Raw genomic sequence first — 25,018 nt, 5'->3', positions numbered from 1 at the left:
AGAGTATCATTTCCATTTCCTTCTCCAGCTTATTTTACAGATAAGGAAACTGAGGCAAACAGGGTTAAATGACTTGCCCAGGGTCATACAGCTAGTAAATGTCTGAGGCTGAATTTGAACTCCGGTCCTCCTAACTCCAGGCCTGATGCACCATGGCAACTAAAAAGAAGTGAGACTCAATTTCCTTGAGTGACTCATGACCTGGCTCTGAAGGCAATTTCTAAAGAGCTCTCCAAGAAGACTGAGCTAAGGGAAACAAGGCCTATGTGTAGTTTGGTGAATTTGTGAAAACACTAGTTCCATTATTTTATGGTCACAGAATGATAGACACTCAGAGTTGGAAGGAACTCAGTGACCATCTATCCATTCCAATCTACATGTGATCAGGAATTCTCTCTGACATGGCACTGCTGAGGCATCACAAAGCCTCTATTTGAAAAGGAAGGCACCACCTTCCGGGTCTATGAAACTACTTTCCCTGGGAGGGAGTTTCTCCTTACTTTGAACCTAAATATGCCTCTCAGCATATCGTACCCAACTTTCTTACCTCATCAAAACTCCAGTTCAACAACCCCCATTCTGTCCTTCTGACTAAAGGTATCATTCCCCTCTAAGACCATTCCAACCTTTTAAAAATTCTCTTTTTTGGCCTGCAACCATGGCCATGACGGGGGATGAATTAATCAGCCATAGCAATTCCTGAAGACCATCTATTAAGTTACAAAGGAGCTGTGATCTGTATCAGTGAAACCAATGCCCACAGAGATTAAATCACAGGGTCACTGAAGGGTGGAATTAAAGAACTCCTCTCCACTGGCCAGAGATATCAAACAATAAAATGCTCTGGCTTTTTAAAATTTTTAATAGTGGAAGGATATAGAATTTGGCAGATCCGGACTTAGTTTCCATTTCTTATTCTAACTGTGGTAAGAATATATCATCAACCAAAATTTTAATAAAATTAAAATACCATCATCCAGCTACACAAATATTGAGCATTGGAACAAGGATTTGAACCTAGGTCTTTTGCGTCTGAGGGCATCCAGATGGCGTAACAGAGCACTGGGCCTGGAGTCTGGAACACTCATCTCCCAGAGTTCAAATCTGGCCTCAGGCATTTACTAGCTGCATGACCTTGGGCAAGTCACTTAACCCTGCTTGCCTCAGCTTCCTCATCTATAAAATCGGCTGAAGAAGGAGATGGCAAATCACTCCAGTATCTCTGCCAAGAAAACTTCAAATGGGGTCCCAAAGAGTCAGATATAACTGAACAACTTTTGAGTCTATGTCTATATGTCTTTCCATTTCACTTTGCTTAGCGGTATGATTTAAATAGCAGGAGAGTAGGAGAGAAGAAGTGAGGGCAATTTCATAGTGAATGGGATTAGCAGAAAGAAACTGTTCTCTTCCCTCTTTCTCTTCTCTCTTAGGAAAGCCTGTCACTCACTACTCCCAGTATCCCTGGCTTAGCTCTGCTGGTGGTCTTAAGGCTGCTGACCCACTCTCTGCTCTAGGACCTGGACTGTATTCCCTGCTGCCCGTCATGACTACATGAAATGCTTCCATCCCTCAGTGCTTGGAGGAGACAACACAGGACAATGAGATGTGAAGTAATCCCGGTTATTTGTAACACTGTCTCCCATTTCTCTCTTACTCCTGTGATTTGTAAAAGATCCCAGCTACATGGTCAATCCTCTCCTCTCCTTTCCTTCCTTTTTTTGTGGAGAGCCTTATTATGCACAAAATCCTTGAAACCTAGGAACCTGCAGCCTAGGCCTTCCCAGGATCCTGAAATGATGCTGGAGAAAAAACAGCTCAGTATAATCACACAAAGCAAAGCTTGTCTGGGTCATAATTAATCCTTGAGGTTCTGATCTCAGGAGCCAGTTTAAGAAGGCCTATGCTTCAGCAGAATCCACCAGATTCTGCCTGAAAGGATTCCCAGTCCCAGGGAGTGCATCAATCAACAGGGACCATTGAGCTTTAAATCCTCCTGTGATTAGTGGGGTTCCCCTCCTCCCTCACCCCATATCAAGTGAAATTAACTGTGCATTTCTCCAGTGTAATGTCTCCTACTGTATGTTTAGTATCACTTATCCTGAGAAGAAGCTGACTGATTTCTCTGGAGCCCATCTTCTTGTATTCATCATTTATTTTTTTACTTTTGCTGCTTCTCTGTAAGACCCCCTGCCGCAACTCTTTCTGAATCCTAAGGATCTTCTCTATAGAGGCCAGTATCAACAAGGTGGAAATATTCTTCCTGCCAGTCAAAGGTGAAAATCTGAAACCTGTACTTCTCTTTAGGAACATATCCCACCTTTTTCTCCAACCAAAGTCCCCAGTTATTAATTAGTAACTTCAATAGCTTCCTAGCTGCTTTCCCTGTGCCCAGTCTACTTTCTCCCACCCCACCCCCACAAACCACAGCCAGAATACTCTAAAGCCAGTGTTTTTAACTCAGGGTCCCTGAACCTATTATAATATATTGATAACTGTATTTGATTATAACTGGTTTCCTTTGTAATATTTTATATTTTATTTTATGCTTTTAAAAATATTATTCTGACAGACTGTCAAAGGGGCCCAAAACACAAAAAGAACTAAGGACAACAGCATTTCATGGATACAAGACTGTTAGTGGTCCCCACTAGCCATAAGACCAGGTCCGCACCTTTTAGCTGAGCAGCTCACAATCTGACTCCAACTTACCTTTCCAACCTCATCACTTGCTCTGTGAAGTCTTAGCTTCAGCTAGGCTGGTCTACTCACACTGCTCTTTTGTGCTTCTGTGCCTTGGCTTATACCACTGCTCTTACCTGAAACATGCCCAACTCCTCCATTCCTCTCAAGTTTTATACTTCTTTATATCCCCCAGAGTATCTTGTATATGTAACTCTGACACTTTCAGAACCAGTAATTTTGTCAGCATGGGTTTTCCCTCCACCAAAACAAATGATGACCCTGGTATACTTTGGTTGGCACTCGGAGGACAACTTGGTGATGAGTATCTCCACGCTTACTTGGGCTGGCCCTTATACAAGAGATGCTCATTTAAGTCCTCATGCCCTGACAGCTTTGTTGGACCTGGTAGAGTAGGACCTCTGGTAGTACAGGCATTGAGAGTCCAGGGTCATCTCCACCTCGGCCCTCCCTGACTCTGGTGCCTTGAATATTGCTGACAAATTTGACCACTGATAGGAGAGGAAGGAAGTGAAAGTAGTAGAAGAAGAAAAAAGAAGTATCTTTTGATGGGATGATAGTAGAGAGAAATCATTTAACAAAGGCCTCCAGTTTACACAAGACTGCTGCCTTAAGCCTTCCCTCTGCTAATTATCTCCTATTTATCCTGTATATAGCTTGTTTTGCATAGAGTTGCTTGCTAAGGTCTCTCCCATTAGACCATAAGCTCCCTGAGGGCAGGGACTCTTTACCTCTTTTTGTATCCCCAGCACTTAGCACAGTGCCTAATGTGTAGTAGATGCTTAATAAATGTTTATTAATTAATTGGTTGATTAAAGAAGGATAAACAAAGACTTAAGCAAAACTTTTTGTGGAGTCTTCAGAAGCTACCACTAGAGGTAGAATGAAATAGGGAGAAGCATATTGATTTGGGAAGTAAGAGAGCCCAAAATTGGAAATCTGGTTCTGTGAATATCAGTTCCCTCATTAGTAAAATGAAAGGATTGAACAAGATAATTCACTAGAGTCTTGAACCATTATTCCCCCATTTCACTAAGAGACATAATTCATTCTATTAATCTCTTCCCCGCTCCAGCCTCCAAATATAATATATTTGTTCCTACATACACATCAATATTTAAGCTATTGTTTCTACCCTATACACTCCCTCCTTGACCTAGAATACCATCTCCATTTCTCTATCACTTATCAGGAAAATCAAGGGTCAAGCATGTCACTTAGTTGTATGGCTCTGGACAAAAGCACAGTCTCTCTTAGCTTCAGTTTCCTGAGCCATGAAATTGGTATAATATTACTTTTATTTATAGAATGAGGAAAAATACTTTTGTAACTTAAAACATCGTTAGAGTTATTTTCTGCTCTTCATAGCCTGGCTCAAGTGCTTTCCCTGTAAAACCTCCCTTGGTTGCTCTAGCCTAAAGTGCCTGTTTTCTCAATCCCGATAGTATTTTTTGTTGATGTCACATATTGGACACTTACATCATTTTTTGTTACTTTTTCTTTGTGAAGCTTGTAAGTTTTTGAGGACAAGGATTCTGTCTTCTCCTTTTCTTATCTTTACCCAGCATCATCTATGATGGAAACATCATTGTCTAGCATAGGAAGCTAAGGGCAGGAGGGTAGAAGGGTAGAAAGACGTGGGTTCTGTGCTTACTTAGATTATTCAACTTTGTTAAGATAATGAAAAATATCCTCTGAAATTTTTTCTACCTGTAAAATGGGCACAATGTTTGCTACCTGCTATATGTATGCAGAGGAAAGAAGAAACCAACAGAGTTCATGGACAAAGTTTGGAGAAACAGAGAATTGTTACATGAGCATCAGTTTCAATTTTTCCTAAGCTCTGACTCTCACAAAGCATCATTGCAAAGCAAATGATAAGGACTATGGTTATCTGTTTTAGAAGGGATAGAACCATCTTATGTCAGAATTCAGGATGTCAGGGACAGGGCTTGGACAAGCCTTAGATGAATTGGGTGTTCTCTGTTCCTCCTCAGTTCATTTCTCATGCTGTTATCTTTCTCCCTGTCTGCTCATTCGCTTGCTTCCTCTCCTGTTCAGTGGCCGCCCATCCATATGGTAATCCACTCCCCCCACCTATACTCCCCCCATATTCCAACTTCTTAGCAATCAGAAGTGGGGATTACGTGGTAAAGGGAAGTGCTAGTGTTGGTAGCAGCCTTTGCTGCTCCCACACAACCTTCTCTTCTTCCAGGGTGACAACCATATGTAGGTTCTCTATTAAGTAGTGCCCTAGCTCTATCTATAGATGTTTTTATTTTGTTATTTCTCAAACCTTCAGCCCATAGAAACTATTAACTCAGGACCATCTCCTCCCCTTTTTTTTTTTACCTTGCTGGCCTTCAGGATGTTGATTTGTTCTTCATACACCGTGTCTCTATTTTTCTCCAGAAATCCATCAGAGTGGTACTCCACCTATATATAGCGCAATGCAGCAGGAAAAAAAAGTCAGTAGTCAGAGCTTCAGCCCAGAGCAGCCCCATGTTAACTTGCAGAGTCTTCAGAAACTATTACACGAGACAGCATGAGAGAGTGAGAAGTGTACTGGTTTGGGAAGCAAGAAAGCCAAAAACTTCAACTTCATGACATTTTCCTAAGTAGGTATAAACAGGGAGAAAAAAGAGGAAGGAATCCCACATTGGCTGTGCCTCACTTTAAGCAAACTGCAATGGTCTGATGAGACTGTGGTCCAACGCAATACACAAGGCACTCTAGAGCAAAGTGCTAAAGTAGCCACGACTTGGGGTCATTTCACAAGAAACATGTGAAAATTAGAAATTACACAAAATATTGATTAGAAGCAATCACTTATTTTACAAAATGACTTTATAAAATTTCTTTAAATGGCAACTTCTTCTAGTATTTAAAATAGGAAACCATTTACAAAAAGTTTTTTCTGCCCATCTTTTTAGGAACATATCACTATTTAATGTAACTAGAACTATAGACATCTGCTGGGAATGAACTCTGATGTCTTAGTTCTTGGATGTGTGATTTCCCCAAAATTAGTACTGTTTCTTCCATAGGAAATAGTGTTAATGGCTAGCTTGCCAAAAAAAAATTAATCTCTTATGTTAATCAAAAACTATCACAACTTGAAAATACGGTAACTCAAAAAGACATGTTCAGGGGTGCCCTTAACACTTGGTAGCCAACTGTTCGGTGATGAACCTCTTTAATTTAGTTAAGCTGGTCCTTAAATCATAGCTAGGCCCATACTTGAAGCCTTTTCACCTTGGTAGAATCTTCCAGAGCCCATGCACTACTGAAGGCACAGCTTCCAAGAAAGAATGCATGGTTTTCATTATGCCACTTTAGTAAAGACTTCTGGAGAATGAACCATAGCCCTTCTGCCTAAGCATGCCACTGCGACAGAAGTAATAGAAATGATTCCACATAATTAGATGTGGATTATGATTACATGAACTATGTATACGTATGAGAGGTTGTATGAATAAGCAAACAGAGAATCAGTCTCAAAGCCAGGAAGAGCTGGGTTCTAGTCTTGCCTCTGATACATACTGACTGTATGACCCTGGGCAAGTCAGTCAAATCTCTTAGTGCCCCAAGATTGTATAAGCTTGCAGAGAAGGTTCAAACATGCACTGGTAGAGGGAGTTTTTTTCACTTGGGAGTTCCCTATACCAATGACATCATAGGTCCTATTCCTATCTTATGTATGTTTCTATACATAGAGATAGATACACACACACACACACACACACACACACACACACACACACCTCTCACAGGTAAAATAAGTCCTTCTGAAACATTTAAGCAAGTATAAGTCCTATCTCCCAGTACCAACCTTATAAAGGAGTATTTATATATTGGATTACATTTCAGGAATAGTCTAGTAGGGTAAGGCAGATGCATAGGACAAGGAGGAAGATAAACTAAAAAACTTCACAGGAAACATTCAAACTAATCAAATTAAAAGGAAGAGTTCAGCTCACAGGCCCACAGGGTAGGAGTTTGCTTGGTATTCAGGCCTCCAAAGAGAACACTCACCTTATCTGCAAAATGAAGGACAATGAAGGAGGTATTGGACATTCTGGGTTTCTGGAAATGCTGGCTGCTGGAATGCCGGTCATACAATTTTTGAGCCCAATTCTGGTCTGTGCCTTTGGGAACCTATAGAATCATAGAACGAAGAGCTTTGTTAGGGAAAGTAAAGGGCAAAGAGAGGATTAGTCAGTCACTCTGCAAGGTCAGATTCACTGGGAGCACAAAAAAATCCTGGGCTCTGTTGAACAACTTAACTATAGAAGTATATAGGCACAAAAGCTCTGGCCCCAAAGGATCGACCTAGAGCTTCCGGTGCGCCAGGCTCCTATAGGTATCCCCAGGAGCTGTGATATTCAGAGAAGAATTAGTTCTGAATCTGTTAGCTGGGAACTGGAAAAAGAGATGCCAATACAGGGAAAACACAATCCATTTAACAACAAAGAACATGCCCCTCTGCTATCATCAGACCAGCCTCCTCATTGCCCCATGCTCGTTTCCTCCTACCTAATTGCATTCATGTTATTCTCCTCACCTAGAATACTCTGCCCCATCCATATTTTATCTTGTCTTCAAGGCTCAGTTGGAGCCTCACCTCCCCCAATTGTTGTTGTTGTTCATCTTTCATTCTTCTAAGGCAATTTGGGTTAGGTGACTTGCCCAGGGTCACACAGCTAGTAAGTGTCAAATGTTTGGTTTGAGGTGGGATTTGAACTCTGACTTCAGGGCTGGTGCTCTATCCACTGCGCCACCTAGCTTCCCCCATCTTTCATTCTTGAAGAAGGCCAATGATATCATGGATGATGTCTTGACTTGCATATGAATTGGATTTAAGTGAGGTGGAGCTGAGCAAAGTCATCAGCCTCATTTTCTCCTCGAGAGTCATGGAAGTCCAGTGGCAGGACAAAAGTCAAGAAGACTGGCAATGGCTCAGGATGTAGTGGGTGACCTTGGCCTTTTTAAACCAAGGTCTTTTCCAGATCTCAGTCTGTCTGAGGCAATACCAAATAAATTATTCCTAACTACACCATATTTCACTAAATTCCTTTCCCTCTGACCTACAGAATTTATAATCCTAGATTTAGAGCTAGAAAAGATTTGAGGGGTTAACAAATCCAGCCCCCTCATTTTATAGATGAAAAACCTAAAAGTTTAAGTGACTTGTCCAAGATCATATAGTTACTAAGTCTTTGAGTCAAGATTTGAACCCATGTGTTCCTAACTTCAAGTTCAGTACTCTATCTACTATGTTAGATACTCAAATCTCACTTCCTCTTTTTGTTTCTTTCAAAGAAGTGAGGTTCAGAGAGGCTAAACTAATTGCCCACACAGGCATTAAGTCGCAGAGCTGGGATTTGAATCCAAGTCTGAAAGTCTGACAATACAAAATCCAGTGCTTCTTCTGCAACCTTGTCACTTAAAAATCTCCATCACAAAATTTTCAATCTTTAAATTGGATACTTGTATCAATCTTGTGGGGGGTCTGTGTGTGTGTGTGTGTGTGATGTTTCCTCCAATAAATCAGAAAGCTGGGCTTCTTACTTTAAGATTCATGAATTTATTTGGATAAGTGTATTTTAATGTGATTGGTTTCCTTTCCAATCTTATGTATTTCACTTTATGCATTTTATTTTATTTTTAGGCAATTCGGGTTAAGTGACTTGCCCAGGGTCACACAGGTAGTATCTGTGTCAAATGTCTGAGGGCGGATTTGAACTCAGGTCCTCCTGACTCCAAGGCCAAAGCTCCATCCACTGCGCCACCTAGCTGCCCCCCACTTTATGCATTTTAAAACATCATTCTTAGAAGAGGTCTATAGACCTCAACAGACTGAAGTGATAGGGTCCATGACTTGATAAGGAGTTCTATTCTAGGGAAGGCCCAACATTGCATTCAGCATCCTGGGCTTTCTGGTCCTGGTATATTCAATCAATCCCTGCTGAATGACTGATAGATTTGATTCCTCTCTACTTCCTCTTAAAGTTGTTCTCAGGACATCACACATATGAGTTCAGGGAAAAGAAAAGCTATAAACAGGCCCTTGATGATAATTTATAGAAAACCCAGTTGTTGAGTTAGTCTCCCCACAGGGCAAGGTAACATTTTACCAGTGACAATGACTTCTCATCAAGTTTATTGACAATATGGTAAAATTTCAACTCACCAGAATGGCTTAAGGAACAGACTGTCCTGCCCAATGCAATGTTCTGTTTAGTCAGTCAGTGCTGCTGCCCCTCAGTCATCTTCCTTTAACCTTGGCACCAAGTCCCTACTTTGACGGTTTAAAAAAAAATTTTCCCTGGGTAGACACTTATCATGTCTTCACAACTTGTTCCAAAATGCTGAAAATCACTTTGCACTGCAATTAATACTACAGACACCACTAATATACCCTATGATGACTTCCCCAGTGTGGAGGCTCTCTTACACTCCTATTGTGTTAATCAGACAGGTCTGCAGTACACCTATTAATAAGGATTCAATTTAGTTCCCAATTACAAGTTACTTAATTAATTCTGAATTTTAATTCAGACAAGAATATGTGGAATTGAACTCTGAAGATGGAATCTGATGGGCAAATCAATCATGGTGAAGAGGTTACCAAAAGCATGCTTATCTTCTTAAGAGACACTTTTCAAATACTTGAAAAGCCCCAAACTATATACGTTGCTCAACCTAATTCAATTTAACAAATATTTTTTGAATACCCACAATATATCTAGTCTTGTGCTAAGCATCAAAAAGAGAAAAGAAGAAGGTACAGACCCTATAACCAAGCAGCTTCTCATGTTTTTAAGTTGGGGGGCAGGAAATGACATGTATTGAGGGTGGAGTCCAAATCAACCCTACCCCAGCAGTATATCAGGAAGTACTAACTAAAGCGCGTCTACTCAGGTGGTACGGATAGTCACTGATGGCTTCCTGAATGAGTTAGAACCCGGGAGGAGCCTTGAACTGGTAGAATTTGGTTCAAAAGAGAGGACAGGAGAGAAGATGTGACTTCTATAAGCAGCCCAGTTAAACAGCTATATGATATGCAATTATTGACACTAACTTTGCCGCTGGATTTCTTCAAGAAATAGTCCATTGTTCTGACTTTTCACTAAACCACATTGGCCTTCGTTCCATTTAGTGTGAATTTTGTTGGACTATAACACCATCTTGGAGGAGACCAACAATCCAGGCCAGAGCGCCCAAGTGTCTCCTGAATGCAATGAGCAGGCTGACAAAGGGAGATTGACAACTGACAGGAAGATCTTGTCTTCTTCCACTGTAGTAACCTGCAAGAATTCCCCCTTCCCTCACAAGGCAGGAGACCTTTTTAGACTTAACCCTCAGTTCAAGGATATTTCTCTTCTTCATGAGAAAAGAGAGCAGCTGAGATTTTAAGAGGGAACCATAAAAAGTGGGGCAAGTGGAAAATGTTCTTTTGCACGAAGAGAGAGAAGATAGGCGTTAGGGCAAAGAGCCAGGTCCTAAACTTAAACAAATCCAACACCTTGGATAGCAGGAGTTCTCAAAGATGAAGCTGAGTGTAATTTAAAAAAAAAAAAGAAGAAATCCAGAGTCAGCTTTGTGGAGGCGCCTGTATCTTGACTTCTATACCCTGGATCTTAATCTGAAACAATCTTCAGAGAAATAGTTGGAGAAAGGCAGGCAGGATTCAGAAGCCTGATCTTACAACATTGGCTCAAACACTAGTAGATATGGATGGGGTGAGGGAAGAGGGGGCAAGGTAGAGTAGAAAGAGCCTTCAATTTGGAGTCAAGATTAGAGGGTTTAAATCCTGCCACTATGACTTATTCTCCACATAAATCTGGCAGCTCACTTGACCTCACTAGGCCTAGGCTTCCTGATTTGAAAAATTAAAGAGTTGGACACTTTCAAAGCTCTAACATTTTAAGGTCCAAGATCTCTGGCTAGGATCTGTAAAGCCAAAGTCCTCTGCAATCAACCACAACTGATGGGTTTGTTAGTCAATCAGTCAACAAGAATTTATGAGGTGCCTACTATGTGCTAAGTGCTGGAGGTAATAAGAAAGGCAAAATGCAGGCCTTGTAATCAAAGTCACAGTCTAATGGGGAGATAACACGGAAAGCAAATACAGACAGGATACACTGGGGATAATCAACAGAGGGAGATCATTAATATTAAGCGGGATTAGGAAAAACTTCCTCTAGCTGCAACTTGAAGGAAGCCAGAGATTCTAGGAGGCAGAGATGAGGAAGGAGAGCATTCCAGGCATGGAAGACAACCAGAGAACATCCTTGAAGGTGGGAGATGGAGTCTTGTGCAAGAAAGAGAAAGGAGGCCAGTGTCACTGGATTGCAAAGTGCTCCTGGAGGGAAGTAAGGTATAAGAAGTAAAAAAGTTAGGAGGGGAAGGAAAAGAGAAGGAAATAAGCATTTATAAAGACCCTACTATGTGCCAGAAAAAAAGAGGGGGTAATAGGCATTTATATAGAACCTACTATATTCCAGGCACTGTGCTAAGTGCTTTACAAATATTCTCTCATTTGAACCTCATAACCACCCTGAGAGATAGAGTGCTGCTTATTACCCCCATTTTACAGTTGAGAAAACGGAGGCAAAGAGATTAAATGACTTGTCCAGTGTCTGAACTCAGATATGAACTCAGGTCTGCCTTACTCAAGGGCCAGGACTCAATGCAATAGCATGACTTCGTAGCCAGGCATGACAACTTTTGAACACACAGAGGGTTTTATCTTTAATCCTGGAAGTGACAAGGTATCATTAGAGGTTACTTATTGAGGGATGAAGTGTGACATAGTCAGACACGAACTTTAGAAATATCAATTTGACAACTTATTGGAGGATGGACAGGAGTAGGGAGACTTGAGGCAGGGAGACCCAGCAGCAGGCTACTTCAATAGTCCAGACATGAGGCATTGAGGGTACCGGGGTGGTGACAGTGTCAGAGGAGAGAAAAGAACGTATGTGAGAGATGCTACAAAGGGAAGATTGAAAGGCCTTTGCAATAGACTAGATATGGGGGAAGGGGGTGAAACAGATGGAGATGAGGACAATACCTAGGCTGTGAGTCTGAGTGACTGGGAAGATGGACCTAAAAAACAATAGCAAAGTTTGGAAGAGGAGAGTGTTTGGAGGGAAAGATAATGGCTTGAGTTTTGGACATTTTGAGTTTAAGATGTCTATGGGATATTCAGTTCAAGATGTCCAACGGTCAGCTGAAGAGTGAGACTGGAGGGCAAAAGAGAGGTTAGGGCTGAATAAATAGGTCTAGAAATTATGAGCAGAGATGATTGAATCCATGAGAGTTGATGTGATCACCGAAGAAAATAGTATAGAGGGAGAAGACAAAAGGGCCCAGGGCACAGCCTAGGAGGACACAATTAACCGGCATGATCTGAATGAAGATCCAGGAAAGAAGACTGAAAGGTGGGGGTGAAACAGGTAGGAAAGACATAGGATAGAGTAAAGCCACAAAAACCTAAAGAAAATATCAAGGAGAAGGGGGTGATCGACAGTGTCAAAGACTTCAGAGAGCTTGAGAAGGATAGATTGAGAAAAAGACAATAGATTTAGCAATTAGTAACTTTGGACAGAGTGGTTTCAGTTCAATGATGGGGTCATAAGCCAGAATGCAGAGAATTAAGAGAAGAGGAAGTGGAGGTACCAGCTGTAGATGGCCTCCTCAAGTAATTTAGCCACAAAAGAGAGAAGAGATATATGAGATGATAGACAAGAGAGATGAATGGATCAAGGGAGTTGTTTTTGAGGACAGGAGAGACATGGGCACATCTGCATGTAGGAAGCAACCAGTAGACAGGGAGAGAATAGAGATAAGTGAAAGAGGCGGGGTAATAGAGGGGCAATCTGCTGGAGAAGACGGGATGGAATAGGATCACTTGTGCGCAGAGACAGGTTTACCTTGGCAAGGAGAAGGGCTACCTCACTATGTGACAGAGGGGAGCAGGAGGAGATAGTTGCAAAGGTATCTAAGTGATGTGAAACAAGGAGGAGGGGATAAGGGACAACTCTCAGCAAAAGGCTGTGGTTTTATCAGTGAAATATGAGACACAGTTCTCAGCTAAGAGGGTGCAGAGAGGGAGACCACAGAATTTTTGAGAATGGATAAAAAGGTTTGGAAGAACCCCTGAGAAGACTGGGATAGTATGTCAATTAGGGATGTACAAAAGGTCTGTCTTATCATAGTAAAGGTCCAGTTAGGGTTATAAAAACAAATTTGTAGAGAACCCAGTCAACAGATTTTCTGTAGCTTCATTCAGTAGTATGTGAGTAAGAACAAAGGCAAATGGAGGATAGGAGTAATCCAAGGCTGAGCAGGGCTTGCCAGCACATGATTGATGAAAGGATATTGGGGCAACAAAGATCTCAGGAGAAGAGGAGAGAGTAGAGTTCAGCTGATTCACCAATGGGTCAAGATGGAGAAGGGAAGAGAGTATATCCAACTACAGGGATGGTGGTTAAGAAAGAACTAAAGGATGCAGAGAATGGTTTGTGGCAAGCTGTGCCTGGAAGGAGGGGAACAACATCTCTACAATGCTGATGCTTCTAAATAAACAGTCCAGGGAGAGAGGGATGGCAGGGAAGACAGTGGGGCTGCCATACTCGACGGGGAGCCAAACTATGGGAGAGTAACGCCAACCTCACAGAGGTGGTCTAGAGTTCACAGCTGTGAGGACCATCTCTCCTCCTGTCATTTCTTTATAATTTCCCTTATCTGCTCCTATGTTCCTGGCAGGCCAGTTTTATACTGTGATTTGGGTCAATCTGTCCTAAAAGAGCTAAAATAGCCTTCCACTGTGGCTGAAATTTTACCATTCAAGTTAATTTTCTGGTTTAAGGCATTGTTTTCAGGAAGTTCTTTTCACAATGACTATATGACTAACCTATCACTACATCAGTTACACACTACAGAAAGAGTACTGGATTTGAAGTCAGAGGACCTGGATTCAAATTCTGCCCCTGTCTTTCACTACCTTGTTACCTTTGCCAAGTTATTTAACCTCTTCAGGTCTCTGTGTCTTTCCTTCATAAAATGAAGGGATTTGACTAGATGGTCTTTCTCGAAATCATCATATGACAATGGCAAATTAATTCATTAGCTTCCTATAAGTAGGAATCTGAGGGAAAGAAAATAAGGCCTAAACCTTTGTTAGGCATGGAACCTCTGGGAAACAGGACAGACTCTTTTGAGGAGAAAAAGGAAAGAGGGAAAAAAGGTTGAACACAAAGAAACATCTGAGGTCACCAGAGTGTTCTATTGGGGAACATTGAGAAGCCAGAAGCTGGTACAGTGACATAGAGCTCCTGGGGAAGGATTTATCAAAGGGAAAGAGAAGTAAGAGAAAAGTGGCAGGATTTCAAAGATAAAATTTCTCTGCTTCACCATTTTGGTCATGGTGAACACTGTTCCTGATACGTGATAGTAAAGATATTTTTTTTTCCAATTAAAGATGTTTAATAAACAGTTGGAAATATGAAGCGGAGGTCAGGAGAAAAGTTAGGGCTGGACAAATAATTTTGAGAATCATCTTCACAGACTTAATAATTGAATCTGTGGAAGCTGATGAGATAATCAAGCAAAATCGTATACAGCGAGATGAGAGTTCAAGAGAGTTCCTTGGTGGACAACCATGGTTAATAGACATAATTAGGATAATGCCCCACAAAAGAGACTTGTCAGACAGGTAGAAAGAGAACCAGGAGAGAGTAACATTGAGAAACTTGGGAGGAGAGAGTGGGAAAGTCCCTTAACCTGTCAAAGCCCCACAAATTTCTCTAAGACAGGGGTTCTTAACTGCTTTTGTGTCATGGGCCCCTTTGGAAATTTGGTGTAGATAGTAAAGATATTCATAGCCTCCACTAAACCCTCAGGAACATGTGGTAATGGAGAGCATTAGACAAAGTTGTCTAATCCAAAAGGGAAAAAAAAAGGTCACTTGTCTAAAACACATTTATATTCATTAAGGAAAATGTGAGCCCCCAGTAGAATGTAAGCTCCTTGAGGGCAGAGCCTGTTGGTGCCAAGGACAATGCCTGGCACATACTCAGTGCTTAACAAATGCTTGATGAACTGAACTGAATTGTAGGATGAGCCCTGGATTTTAAGTCATGGGACTTGGGTTCAAGTCCCAGTTATGATACTATTTTTGGGACATTAGCAAGCTATTTAATTAGACTGGACTTCAGTTTCTTCATCTATAAAACAGTAGTGTGGACACTAGATGACCTTCAAGATCTCTTCCAGGCCTAGGTCCTAAGAAATTTTATATTTTTTCATTAGTTTTTGGCAATATTCAATTTACCTGCTAAGTTATGTTTTGTAAAGGTTTCTAACATTAGGAGACTCGGGCAAAGAGCAAGCACAAGAGGATAAGCAGAAATGAGCTCTGTTCTGCAGAAGCCCAGCCTGAGTCTGGCTAGTAATGCTGGAGACAGAGAGAAGCTTGTGAAGTGGCATGAATCAGAAAGAAATTTAATATTCTATTCCCTGTACTCCTCTCATTTTCCCGCTCTTACTTCTGGCCATGGACCATCATTACCTCCGAGGCCAGCTCACTGGGGACAGGTAGGGTGGGGTGGGGTGGGTGTCTCATCTGCTGCTTTCTCCTGCACTTGCGTTACATCTCCCCTCCCTCTCTAAACTCAAGACTACCTTCTTTCCCATTTTACTGATATAAATTCAAGCCTGCCCATGCTCCCCTGCCCCCTGTTTCCTTGATATACCAATCAACCTTTCCTCTCCTACCTATGTATTGTTTTTGTGCCACCTGTCCATCTCTGAGTATCACTTTTGTCTCTTTTCTGCATGGGGGTCATGGTACCCAATTATGCACAATAGGATCTATATTCTCTCTCTCTCTCTCTCTCTCTCTCTCTCTCTCTCTCTCTCTCTCTCTCTCTCTCTCTCTCTCTCTCTCTCTCTCTCTCTCTCTCCTCCTGCCTCCACAAAGTACTTTTGAGACACAGGAATGGAAAAATGTGCTACAGAAATGAACTTGCTTGAAAATGTTCCTACTGTAGGACTAAAAAAGGCTTTATAGCTTTGAAATTCTATTTGGTAAACATTTATTAAGTGCCTACTATGTTCCAGGCATTGTGCCAAGCATTGGGGATACAAACAAGAAAAAGAAAGATAGTCCCGGGCCTCAGGGAGCTTACAACCAAATGGAGGAAGATGACACACAAAATGAGGCAGGAAGGCAGGGGAGGGGACATCAGGGAGTAACCGACATGGGGGCATCTTGTTCAGTGGGGCTGAAATCAGGCAGGATAGCAGATGCAAAGCAGGCATCAGCTGAAATTCCAATCTCTGCCCTCTGTAAAGATTTCAGGAGGAGTTTAGTACTTTACCCTTCAACCCTCCAAATCAATCAGAGGGGAGAGCAAGCTGAAGGGGGACAAACTCCTGTGTTTGGCATTCAAAGCTCTTCAAAACTTGACTCCATCCTGTCTTTGTGGCTTTATCATACATTCCTCCCATTCGTTCATCTGTACCCCGTCTGAACTGGCTCTCTTGTGGTTGCTCACACATGACCCTCCATCTCCTTTCTCTGTGCCTGTGACAAGACAGTCTGCCCCCCATGCCTGCGAAACCCTCCCTCCTGACTTCTGCCTCATAGAATCCCTTTGGTGTTGTTCAGTCATTTTTTAGTTGTGTCCCACTCTTTGTGACCCCATTTGGGTTTTCTTGGCAAAGATACTGGAGTCATTTGCCATTTCCTTCTCCAGCTCATTTTAAAAGTGAGGAAACTGAGGAAAACAAGGTTAAGTGACTTGCCCAGAGTCACACACCTATTAAGTGTCTGAGGCCAGATTTGAACTCAGGTCTTCCTGACTACCACCTAGCTGCCCATAGAAACCCAGCTTCCTTCAATTACCAGCTTAAGCACATCCTTCTACATGGAGCCTTTACTGATCTCCACTACACCTTCCTTGAGTTATTTGTGCTTCCTACCTGCCAATTAACAAAAATATCTTTTATTTATTTGTATATACATAGAAAGAGTTCTGGATTGGAATCCTTGTACCTGGGTTTAAAGACTGATTCTGCCTTTTACTATCTGTGTGAATTCGGACAAGTAAAGCATCTGGGCCTTTTTTTCCTGAATTGTCAAATGAGGGATTAGAGCAGAGGCATCAAATGTGGAATCCACAAAAGTCTTGAGTGAAGCCTCAAACAGGTGAAAAGTGTAACTGGGCAAGTTTCTATTTGAATTTGACACTGCTGGGTTAGTCTACAATGCCTTAACTACAAAATGTAAGTTGTTTTTATAACCTCGGTGTCCAGCACAGCTCCTGGTAATAGTAAGCATTTAACAAATGCTTGCTGATTGACTGAAAAAAAGGGGTGGTTTTTCTGCAGCCAAGCAAATGGCCTTGTCTTAGAAAATATCTCGTCCAGGCTGTAAAGCAATCTTGAGCCAGTCACCCTGCAGGCTCTCTCCACATGCCTGTCTGTTTGTTGTTTGTCTTTCATTGTCAAAGAGGACCATGTCATCAGGAAGGTGATGCTATGACTTGCAAGTGAATTGGATTTAAGTGAGGTAGAGCTGTGCAAAGTCACCAGCCTCACTTTCTCCTCCGAAGCCATCTGGGTCCAGTGGTAAGATATAGATAAGGATGACTGGAGATGGCCCTGCCACATGTCAGAGAGGAGGAGACCAAGCAGTTCCAGTATTACTCTTTTTATAGATAGAAAGCCAAGGGCTGGAAGAATGGGGCAGCTGGTCTGAATACACTCCACTAGTCTGGGCTGAAAGTGAAATACAACTGAGGCTTTCTGGCCCTACATCAAGCTACTTCTATTGTGCTGAGCATCGAAAGTATAGAAAGCAAACATCTCTCAAAACATCTGGCTCTTACAATTTGCTTTATAAAGTTTTAATGGTTCAGTGATCAAGAACTAAGCACCATGCAGATTTTAGCACTTGGGGGCAAGGCAACCTTTTCTCCATTTATATATTTTTATGCATAAAAACCCTATGAACCTTGGGAATATACATTGTAATAATATTAACTGCTGCTTCTTCAATTTCCATTGATTTTACATAACCCAAGTGGCAACCAAGTCCAAATCAGGGCTCATGAGCTTCTTTTTACTATACATAATGCTATCAGACTCAGAAAACCAAGAGATGTGGGGAGCAAAGAATAAATAATATGGAGGAACTCTTGGACAGTCAGAATGACTGGAAAATGAAGGGGTTTGACAAAATGGTCTCTGAGGTCCTTCTTAGCTCTATGAAGCTAAGACTTGGCAAATTCCTATGATACCAAGGTCAGATTTCCCAGGGGTACTACTGTTCTGCCTTAGGGCATCTGAAACTGTTCACAGATCCTACTGGATGTATCATCCCATCCTAGGTTCAATTAAGTTCAATTCAATGAGCATCTATTAACCCCTGTGATCCCCAAGTAAGAGATGGGGACATTTTGAGAGCCTGTGATTTCATCAGAAGTAAAAGCTCCCACTTCTGACATAGACTTCAGCTATCTCACCAAGAGCTCCCTCTTTTCTCCTCCTCCTCATCTCACATCACCCTTCTGATACTATCACCTTTTTTATCCTTGTCTCTCATGATGAGGTAGCCCTTCTCCTCACCAAAACAAAAGACACTAAATGCATAACTGATCCCTCTCTGTCCCATCTTCTCCAGCAAATCGTTCTCTTTATCATTCCCAACTTTTCACTTATCTTTATTCTCTCCCTGGGCACTATCGCCACTGCTCCCTGAACAACACTCTGGTTTCATTAGCACAGCACTTCTCTTATAGGGCCTGATTTGTCCCACTACTATGCTCCCTTCTCCCTCCACCCCAATCTTTCTAGAGGTTGGGATGTGGACTCAATTCTTTGTAGGACAGGCTACTTCCTTTTATAGCACAACTGAACTTAACTAGGGCAGACTGTCCTCTGTACTCCATTTTTCACTGCTGGTCTTGGGGATGCCTTTCCTTCATAGGGAATACCATGAACAGGGACAATATTAGGAGATAGTTCCCACCTATGAAAGTAAGGCCAAACAGAGCAAGTCTGATCTCTTTTCTACATAATACCATTATAAATAATTGAAGACAGCACCCATCTATTCTCCTCCATCCAATCTCCACTAAGTCTTTTATCTAGCCTAAATATCTTAAGTTCTTTTAACTAATCATCATATGGCATTATCAGCATCATATTTGGCACTACTGTCTTAAAGTTAGCACAGCACTTTAAAAACATAATAAATTCTTTTTCCATCTGAGGCACCCTAGCATAGCTGATAAGACTGTTCAACTCAGGGTCAAGAAGACTAGGGCTGAAAAGTTGAATGAGTTCAAATCCAACCTTGGACACTTCTAATTGTGTGACCATGGTCAAGTCACCCAACCTCTTTAAGCCTGTTTCCTCTTCCATAAAATGAAAGTAATACCTGCATTATTTATGTCAAAAAGGCTACAGATAAAATGATATACGTAAAGCTCTCTGTAAATTTTACAACACTTTACAAACATTAGTGATGATGATGATGATGATGACAACAACAATAATTCTATGGCAGACATTTTCCATTCTGGCAGCATGGAGCTAGGGTTCAAACCCCAGCTCTGGGTCATCCGATTGCTTAGTTATTCTGTCTAAGAAATTTATGCCTTTTTAAAGTTTAATAAGGCCGTATGACTGGGAAATTTACTTAACCTCTCAGTGTTCTAGAAAACTCTCTAAGACTATAAGTTATAGAGATAGTGCCACCTTAACTTTGTAGGAGTGACCACCTTGGGGAGTTCCCTCTATCAATGAAATCACAGGTTCAGTCTCCATCTTTATATAATCTATATGTTTACTCAATGCTGAACAGAAAAAGACCTTAACTCTTGGCACTGCTAGAGTTTTCTGTCTAAGTGGATATTTAACTACTAATCACTACTCTGGATTTACTCACTCAGTCAATTCTCTTGCCACCTTAACTCCACTTTGAATATTATCATTTGGAAACGCACCACCTCCAAGATCTTGAACTCCATTCTCTTCCTTCCTGACCATAACCTTGTATTCTTCCAATTTTTCCTACTCTCCCAGTTACAAAACCTGGTCTTTTGTTTTTCTCACCACTTCTAGTAGAGTCAATTATTTCCATAGTCAATTATTTCAATGCTATCTTCTGTAACACTCAAGACTCTCTCACTTCTCTGATATCTTGACATTTACACCTTAATCTCTGATACTGGACAACCCCAAATTTGCATTTTCTCTACCTTTCTGGAGTAAAACTAGAGAAAATCATGAAATCATGAAGCTATAAATTCATGCAATACAATTTCAGGTGGGCCCTGATTGTGGCTCTGTACGGCTTCTATTCCTCTGCTGTTGAATACCCAATGATACTTGCCTCACATCAGCTTGTCTAAACCCTTCCACTCTTAAGCTCCCAAACCCACTCTCTTTATTTGTACCACCTTCATTCTCAGCAGAGAACTTCCTTTGCCTCTTCTCTTTACCTTATCGTCCCATGATCCCAACCCTGCCCTTCTTCATTCATCAATTATTCCCTCACTCTATTCTCCTGCATCTTTTATGTCTTCCCTCTGCACCAACTCCTTTTTTTTTTCCAGCACACTAACCTGTTTAAGTCTCTATCTACCTAAAACAAGTTTCCTTCAACCCTTCTACCTCTTTGACTTATTATCCTCTCTTGCTACTTTTTCTTACCCTCAAACTTTTGGGAAAAATCTATTCCATATTTGCTGCATCCATTTTCTTATTACTAACCTATTTCTCAACCTTCAACATCTAGGTGACTTCTTCCTCCACCCCTTGGAACATGCTCTCTCTCCAGAATCATAATGCTGTTACCCACATTAGAGGTTTGCAAAGTACTTTTCTCTAAACAACCCTGAAAGTTGGCTGTTTGTAGACTCTTAGATATTTTATAGACAAGGATGCCATAGCTCAAGGGAGAGGAAGTTATTTGACCAGGGTTATACAAGCAGCAAGGACTCAACTTCAGGGCAAATGCCTTTTCCATTACACCATGCTAATAGATACCCTTGAAGTACACAGAACTTCTGTCTAATATAAAAAACACTGGGAATCCTTTTGATAACTTGAATTCTCCCAATCTGGCTGCCCTAGCAAGTCTTTCCAGAGGATAATGACTTAAAAATAAAAAGGCAGAAAAGTGAAAGTCATTTGGTTACCATGATGTAAATAGTGATAACCCCACTTGGCAGCATTAATTCATGTGAATGGAATGGGGAAACACAGCCACGTTTTGTTTTGGGGTTTTTTTTGACTGATTATGAAATGGCCATTTAGAGGAGTAATTTCAGAAGTTTAGAGGAGACAAATGAAAAAAGCATTACTTGGCAACGGCTGAAATGTACAAACTACAATGACCAAACATATAGTATCATAGTATTAGAACTGGCAGAGTCCTTAAAGGGCAGTGATTCCAACCTCTTCATTTGACAAATTCACACACACACACACACACACACACACACACACACACACACTTATATTTAAATTTTTTTCTTCAAATCACATAGGATCATAGATCTCTATCTGTAAGGAACCTCAGAGGCCAAACTGAATAATAAATCTAGAGGTCAAATTGACCATAGAAGCCAACTACTCAAATATGCTGATTTTGCAGATAAGGAAACTGAGGACCAGGAAAGTGAAGTGGCTTGCTCTAGGTCACATAAGTAGTAAGTGGAAGAATCAAGATTGGAACCCAGGCTCTTTGCTTCCAAATCCAGCACTCTTTCCACATCACCACACTACTTTCCTCTTTCTAGGGACTGAGACAAACCAAGATATCTATATATTTTAAATGGAGCATGAGGGTAACCAAGGAACAGAAGTTGTATAGTTGTGCGTTTGAGGCTCTCATACTGCTCTCTGTATGTCTAGAATCTTACACTCTGACATTCCACCAAGTTTTGTCCTGTTTTCTTCACACTCTAAAATTATCTTCCTTTCTTTTTAAAGGGGTATTTTCATAAAAATTTACCACCCCCACCCCCATAAAACCTTCCAATTTTCTTAGATCTAAAATTGAAAAAGATCTGACTAAATTCACATTAATATTTAATGAATGCCATGTTACCCCTACTTGGGAGAATTTTCATTTTAAAAGAGAATGTTTGGAGAGGTAATGCCCTTAACCCAATGGGATGGATGACTAAGAGTAGAATTTCAGGCACTGCTGCTCCTGCATAGTGGCAAAAGACTCCCTGTGCAGCTATTTACTTACGCTATACATACTGGCAGCCCCAAACATTGAATACAATACTAATGTAATAAAATACCCAAAGAAATCCAGAGAAACATGGGAAGACTTGATGCAGTAAATTAAAATTAAATTACTGATGCCAGTAAAACAATGTAAACAATGACTACAATAACAAATGAAAAGAACCTTAAATTATTACTAAGTAACCATTACAACTAATACAACCACAACAACCCAGGAGAGGAGAGGAGGAAATAACTTCTTCCTTGTGGTAGAAATATGGGGGACTGTAAGAGGTACAGAAAGTCAGACAAGGGCATTGTGTCAGTTGCTTTTGTTTGATTTTTTCTTTGTTACATGAGAGGGCTCATCCTGTCTCACGTGGCTGTGACATAAAAATAAAATGCATCAATAAAATTCATTTTAAAAAAATGAACAATTACCCACAGAGATCTGATCCACATCTGAGGAAACTGGCAACCACAAGGCTAAGTGACTTAATTTATTAGATCCTGTCTAAGTGATAGAGTCAGGGACAGAATCATGTCAACTCCATAGTTAAGAGATATACTGTTTCTGAGCCTTCCAAATTCATCTTGAAAGAATAAGCTCATGTGCGCCCTCCTCCAGGAAGTCTTCCTTGATTCCTTCCACCAGAAAGGGTTGTTTCCCATTGAATCTCTCAGATCACACTGTTTGAGCTATTTCATTCACTTTGTGGATGGCATAACAGAGAGCCAGCCTCAGAGTCAGAACAAAAGGAGTTAATAGTCCCCCTTCTGACACATTCTGGCTGGATGACCCTGGCCAGATCACTTAAGTTCTCAGTGTCCCAGGCAGCTCTCTAAGACACAAGTAACCAAGCAGGTATCATTTGCATTAGTAGAGGGAGTATCTCAAAGGGAGCTAACTATGCTGATGAAACAAGTCCAATTAAAAGAAATGTACTTAATCATATTCTAACTCGTGCTGTACTTGGAGTCAAAAGTGCAGGTGACCTGAAAGGCATTTGGCTGATATAAGTAGGCTGCTTCACATTACTCATGATGATTCACATATGAGAGGTGGCATTCATTAAATAATCATGTCATGGATAACCATAAAAGGAGGAAACCCAGTCAATAAGTAAGAGTGAAGGATAACCAATGGATAGCCCTAACATTGCACTGGTGTCTATAATATTACAAAATAAATAAACAAAAATCTAAGAAAAGGTCCTCTATGGAAGATTAACAAAAGAACACATTCAAGAACTTTACAGGACAAGGTATGGATCTCTGCTAATGCAGACAGGATTGACGCCAGCATGATCACAGGAACAAAGAATGGGGAGGCAGTATGTTACAGTGGGAATGGTATTTTCTCTGGAGTCGGGGACCTAAGTTCAGCGTCCTACTGATTACCACCTATGTATCTTTGGCCAAGTCATTTGAGAGGATGGGGTAGAGAAAGAATTTATAAAATGCCTACTATGTGACAGGGACTGTGCTAAGTACTTTATAAACATCTCATTTGATACTCCCTAAGCCTTACTTTCCTCATCTATAAAATGAGAGGGTTGAACTTGATGGCTTCTGAGGTTCTTTCCAGCTAAAGACCTAGGATCCTAACATATGCTAGTGTTTTTGGCATTTATGTTTCTTCCTTCTACGAAATTGTAAGCTCCCGGAAGGAAGGGACTATTTAATGTTTTATCTTTTAACCCCAATGTTTAATAAATGGCCTTTAAAAATTAAAATGGATCCCACCTATTTGTCTTGAGGTGCCAACAGTAAATAAATGTAAACAAAAGTAAGTCAATAATTTCTGTCTCTGATTTCCTGAGGTAACAAATACTTTTATTCAGTAGGGAATTATGAGAATTGGGTTCTAGTCCTGGATCTGTCTTTATCTATATGACCTTGGACAAGTTCTTCCATTTCTCTTGTACCTCAGTTTCCTCATTTATAAAATGGGCATAACACCACATCCTCTATCCACCAAACATTTCATCTCTTTGTTGAAAGGATTGTATGAGATAAGATCTGTGGAACGATCCTGAAATGAATCAATGGCAGTAGGAATGAAAGGTGCTGCTATTGCTATTCCCAAAGGTTTGAAGTAGAGGACAAGATGAAAATCAACCATTCATTAAGCACTTACTGGAAGGCACTGTGCTAAAGCAAAGGGGTGGGGGTGGGGATGAGGGAAAGCGGTTGAAGCAAAAACAGTCCCTACTCTAAAGGGGGTTACATTCTAATGGGGAAGGTGATATGTACACACAAATAGGTACATACAAGATATATACAGAGTGGATGCAAGACAACGTTAGAGGGAAAAGCACTAGCTATCATTGAAAGAGAGAGGGGCACCTGAGAGGCTAAAAATTCCCTTTCAAGACCCCCTAGGATGACATCACAGTACAATACCTGTCCAATGGCTGAGTCTGTGTGTAATACATTGTTTATAAACACAAATAAGCTCAGGTTGTATCAGTAGTTTCAAGTACTTCCTTTCTTGGCACATTCCTTAGCCCTGACTTGCCAAAAAGAAACAGAGCTGGGGTTTTAACCTCTTATTGTGTTGAGGATCTCTTTATCAGTTTGGTGAAGACTACAGTCTTTTCCCAAAATATTTTTAAATGAATAAAATAAGTGATTACAAAGGAAACCAATTATATTGAAAACTTATCAAAATATTAAAAATTATAACAACAAATTTATAGATCCTCTGAAATCTATCTATAGACCCTTTAGGGGTACATGGACCCTAGGCTAAGAACACCTGTCATAGAGCTTAAAGAAACCTAGAGACATTTTATTCTAACCCCTAATGATCTTATAAATGAGGAAATAGACCCAGTGGGTTGCAGTGACTTGCCCAAAGTCACAAAGCTACATTAATGGCAGCAATGGAAAAAGGATTTTACTTGGAGGTCTAAGACCTGGGCTTCAAATTCTGGCTAAGCTACTTGCTACCCGAGTGACCCTGAAGAAATTGCAACCTCTCTGCATCTTATTTATTGTACTAGATGGCTGCTTAGGTCCTTTTCAATTCTTTTTTTGTTTGTTCGTGTTT

At 40.9% G+C, this 25,018-nt stretch overlaps 1 protein-coding gene across 1 annotated transcript in view; it reads right to left on the bottom strand.

Moving 5' to 3' along the window:
- The window catches only part of MYO5B (myosin VB), a 536,371-nt gene that overhangs the window by 162,874 nt on the left and 348,479 nt on the right, over window positions 1-25,018 (bottom strand). The window contains exons 13-14 of the mRNA XM_020972319.2: window positions 6,736-6,858; window positions 5,053-5,136 (exon numbers count right to left, since the gene is read on the bottom strand). Coding sequence (XP_020827978.1) covers window positions 5,053-5,136; window positions 6,736-6,858 — 207 coding nt within the window. The remainder of the gene's footprint in view (window positions 1-5,052; window positions 5,137-6,735; window positions 6,859-25,018) is intronic.

This window comes from Phascolarctos cinereus, unplaced genomic scaffold, assembly GCF_003287225.1.
Source record: "Phascolarctos cinereus isolate Bilbo 61053 unplaced genomic scaffold, phaCin_HiC Scaffold_4;HRSCAF=312, whole genome shotgun sequence".
NCBI classification, from domain to species: Eukaryota; Metazoa; Chordata; class Mammalia; order Diprotodontia; family Phascolarctidae; genus Phascolarctos; species Phascolarctos cinereus.
The sequence above is the reverse complement of the archived record's forward strand: the minus strand, read 5'-3'. Positions and strand labels throughout refer to the sequence as shown.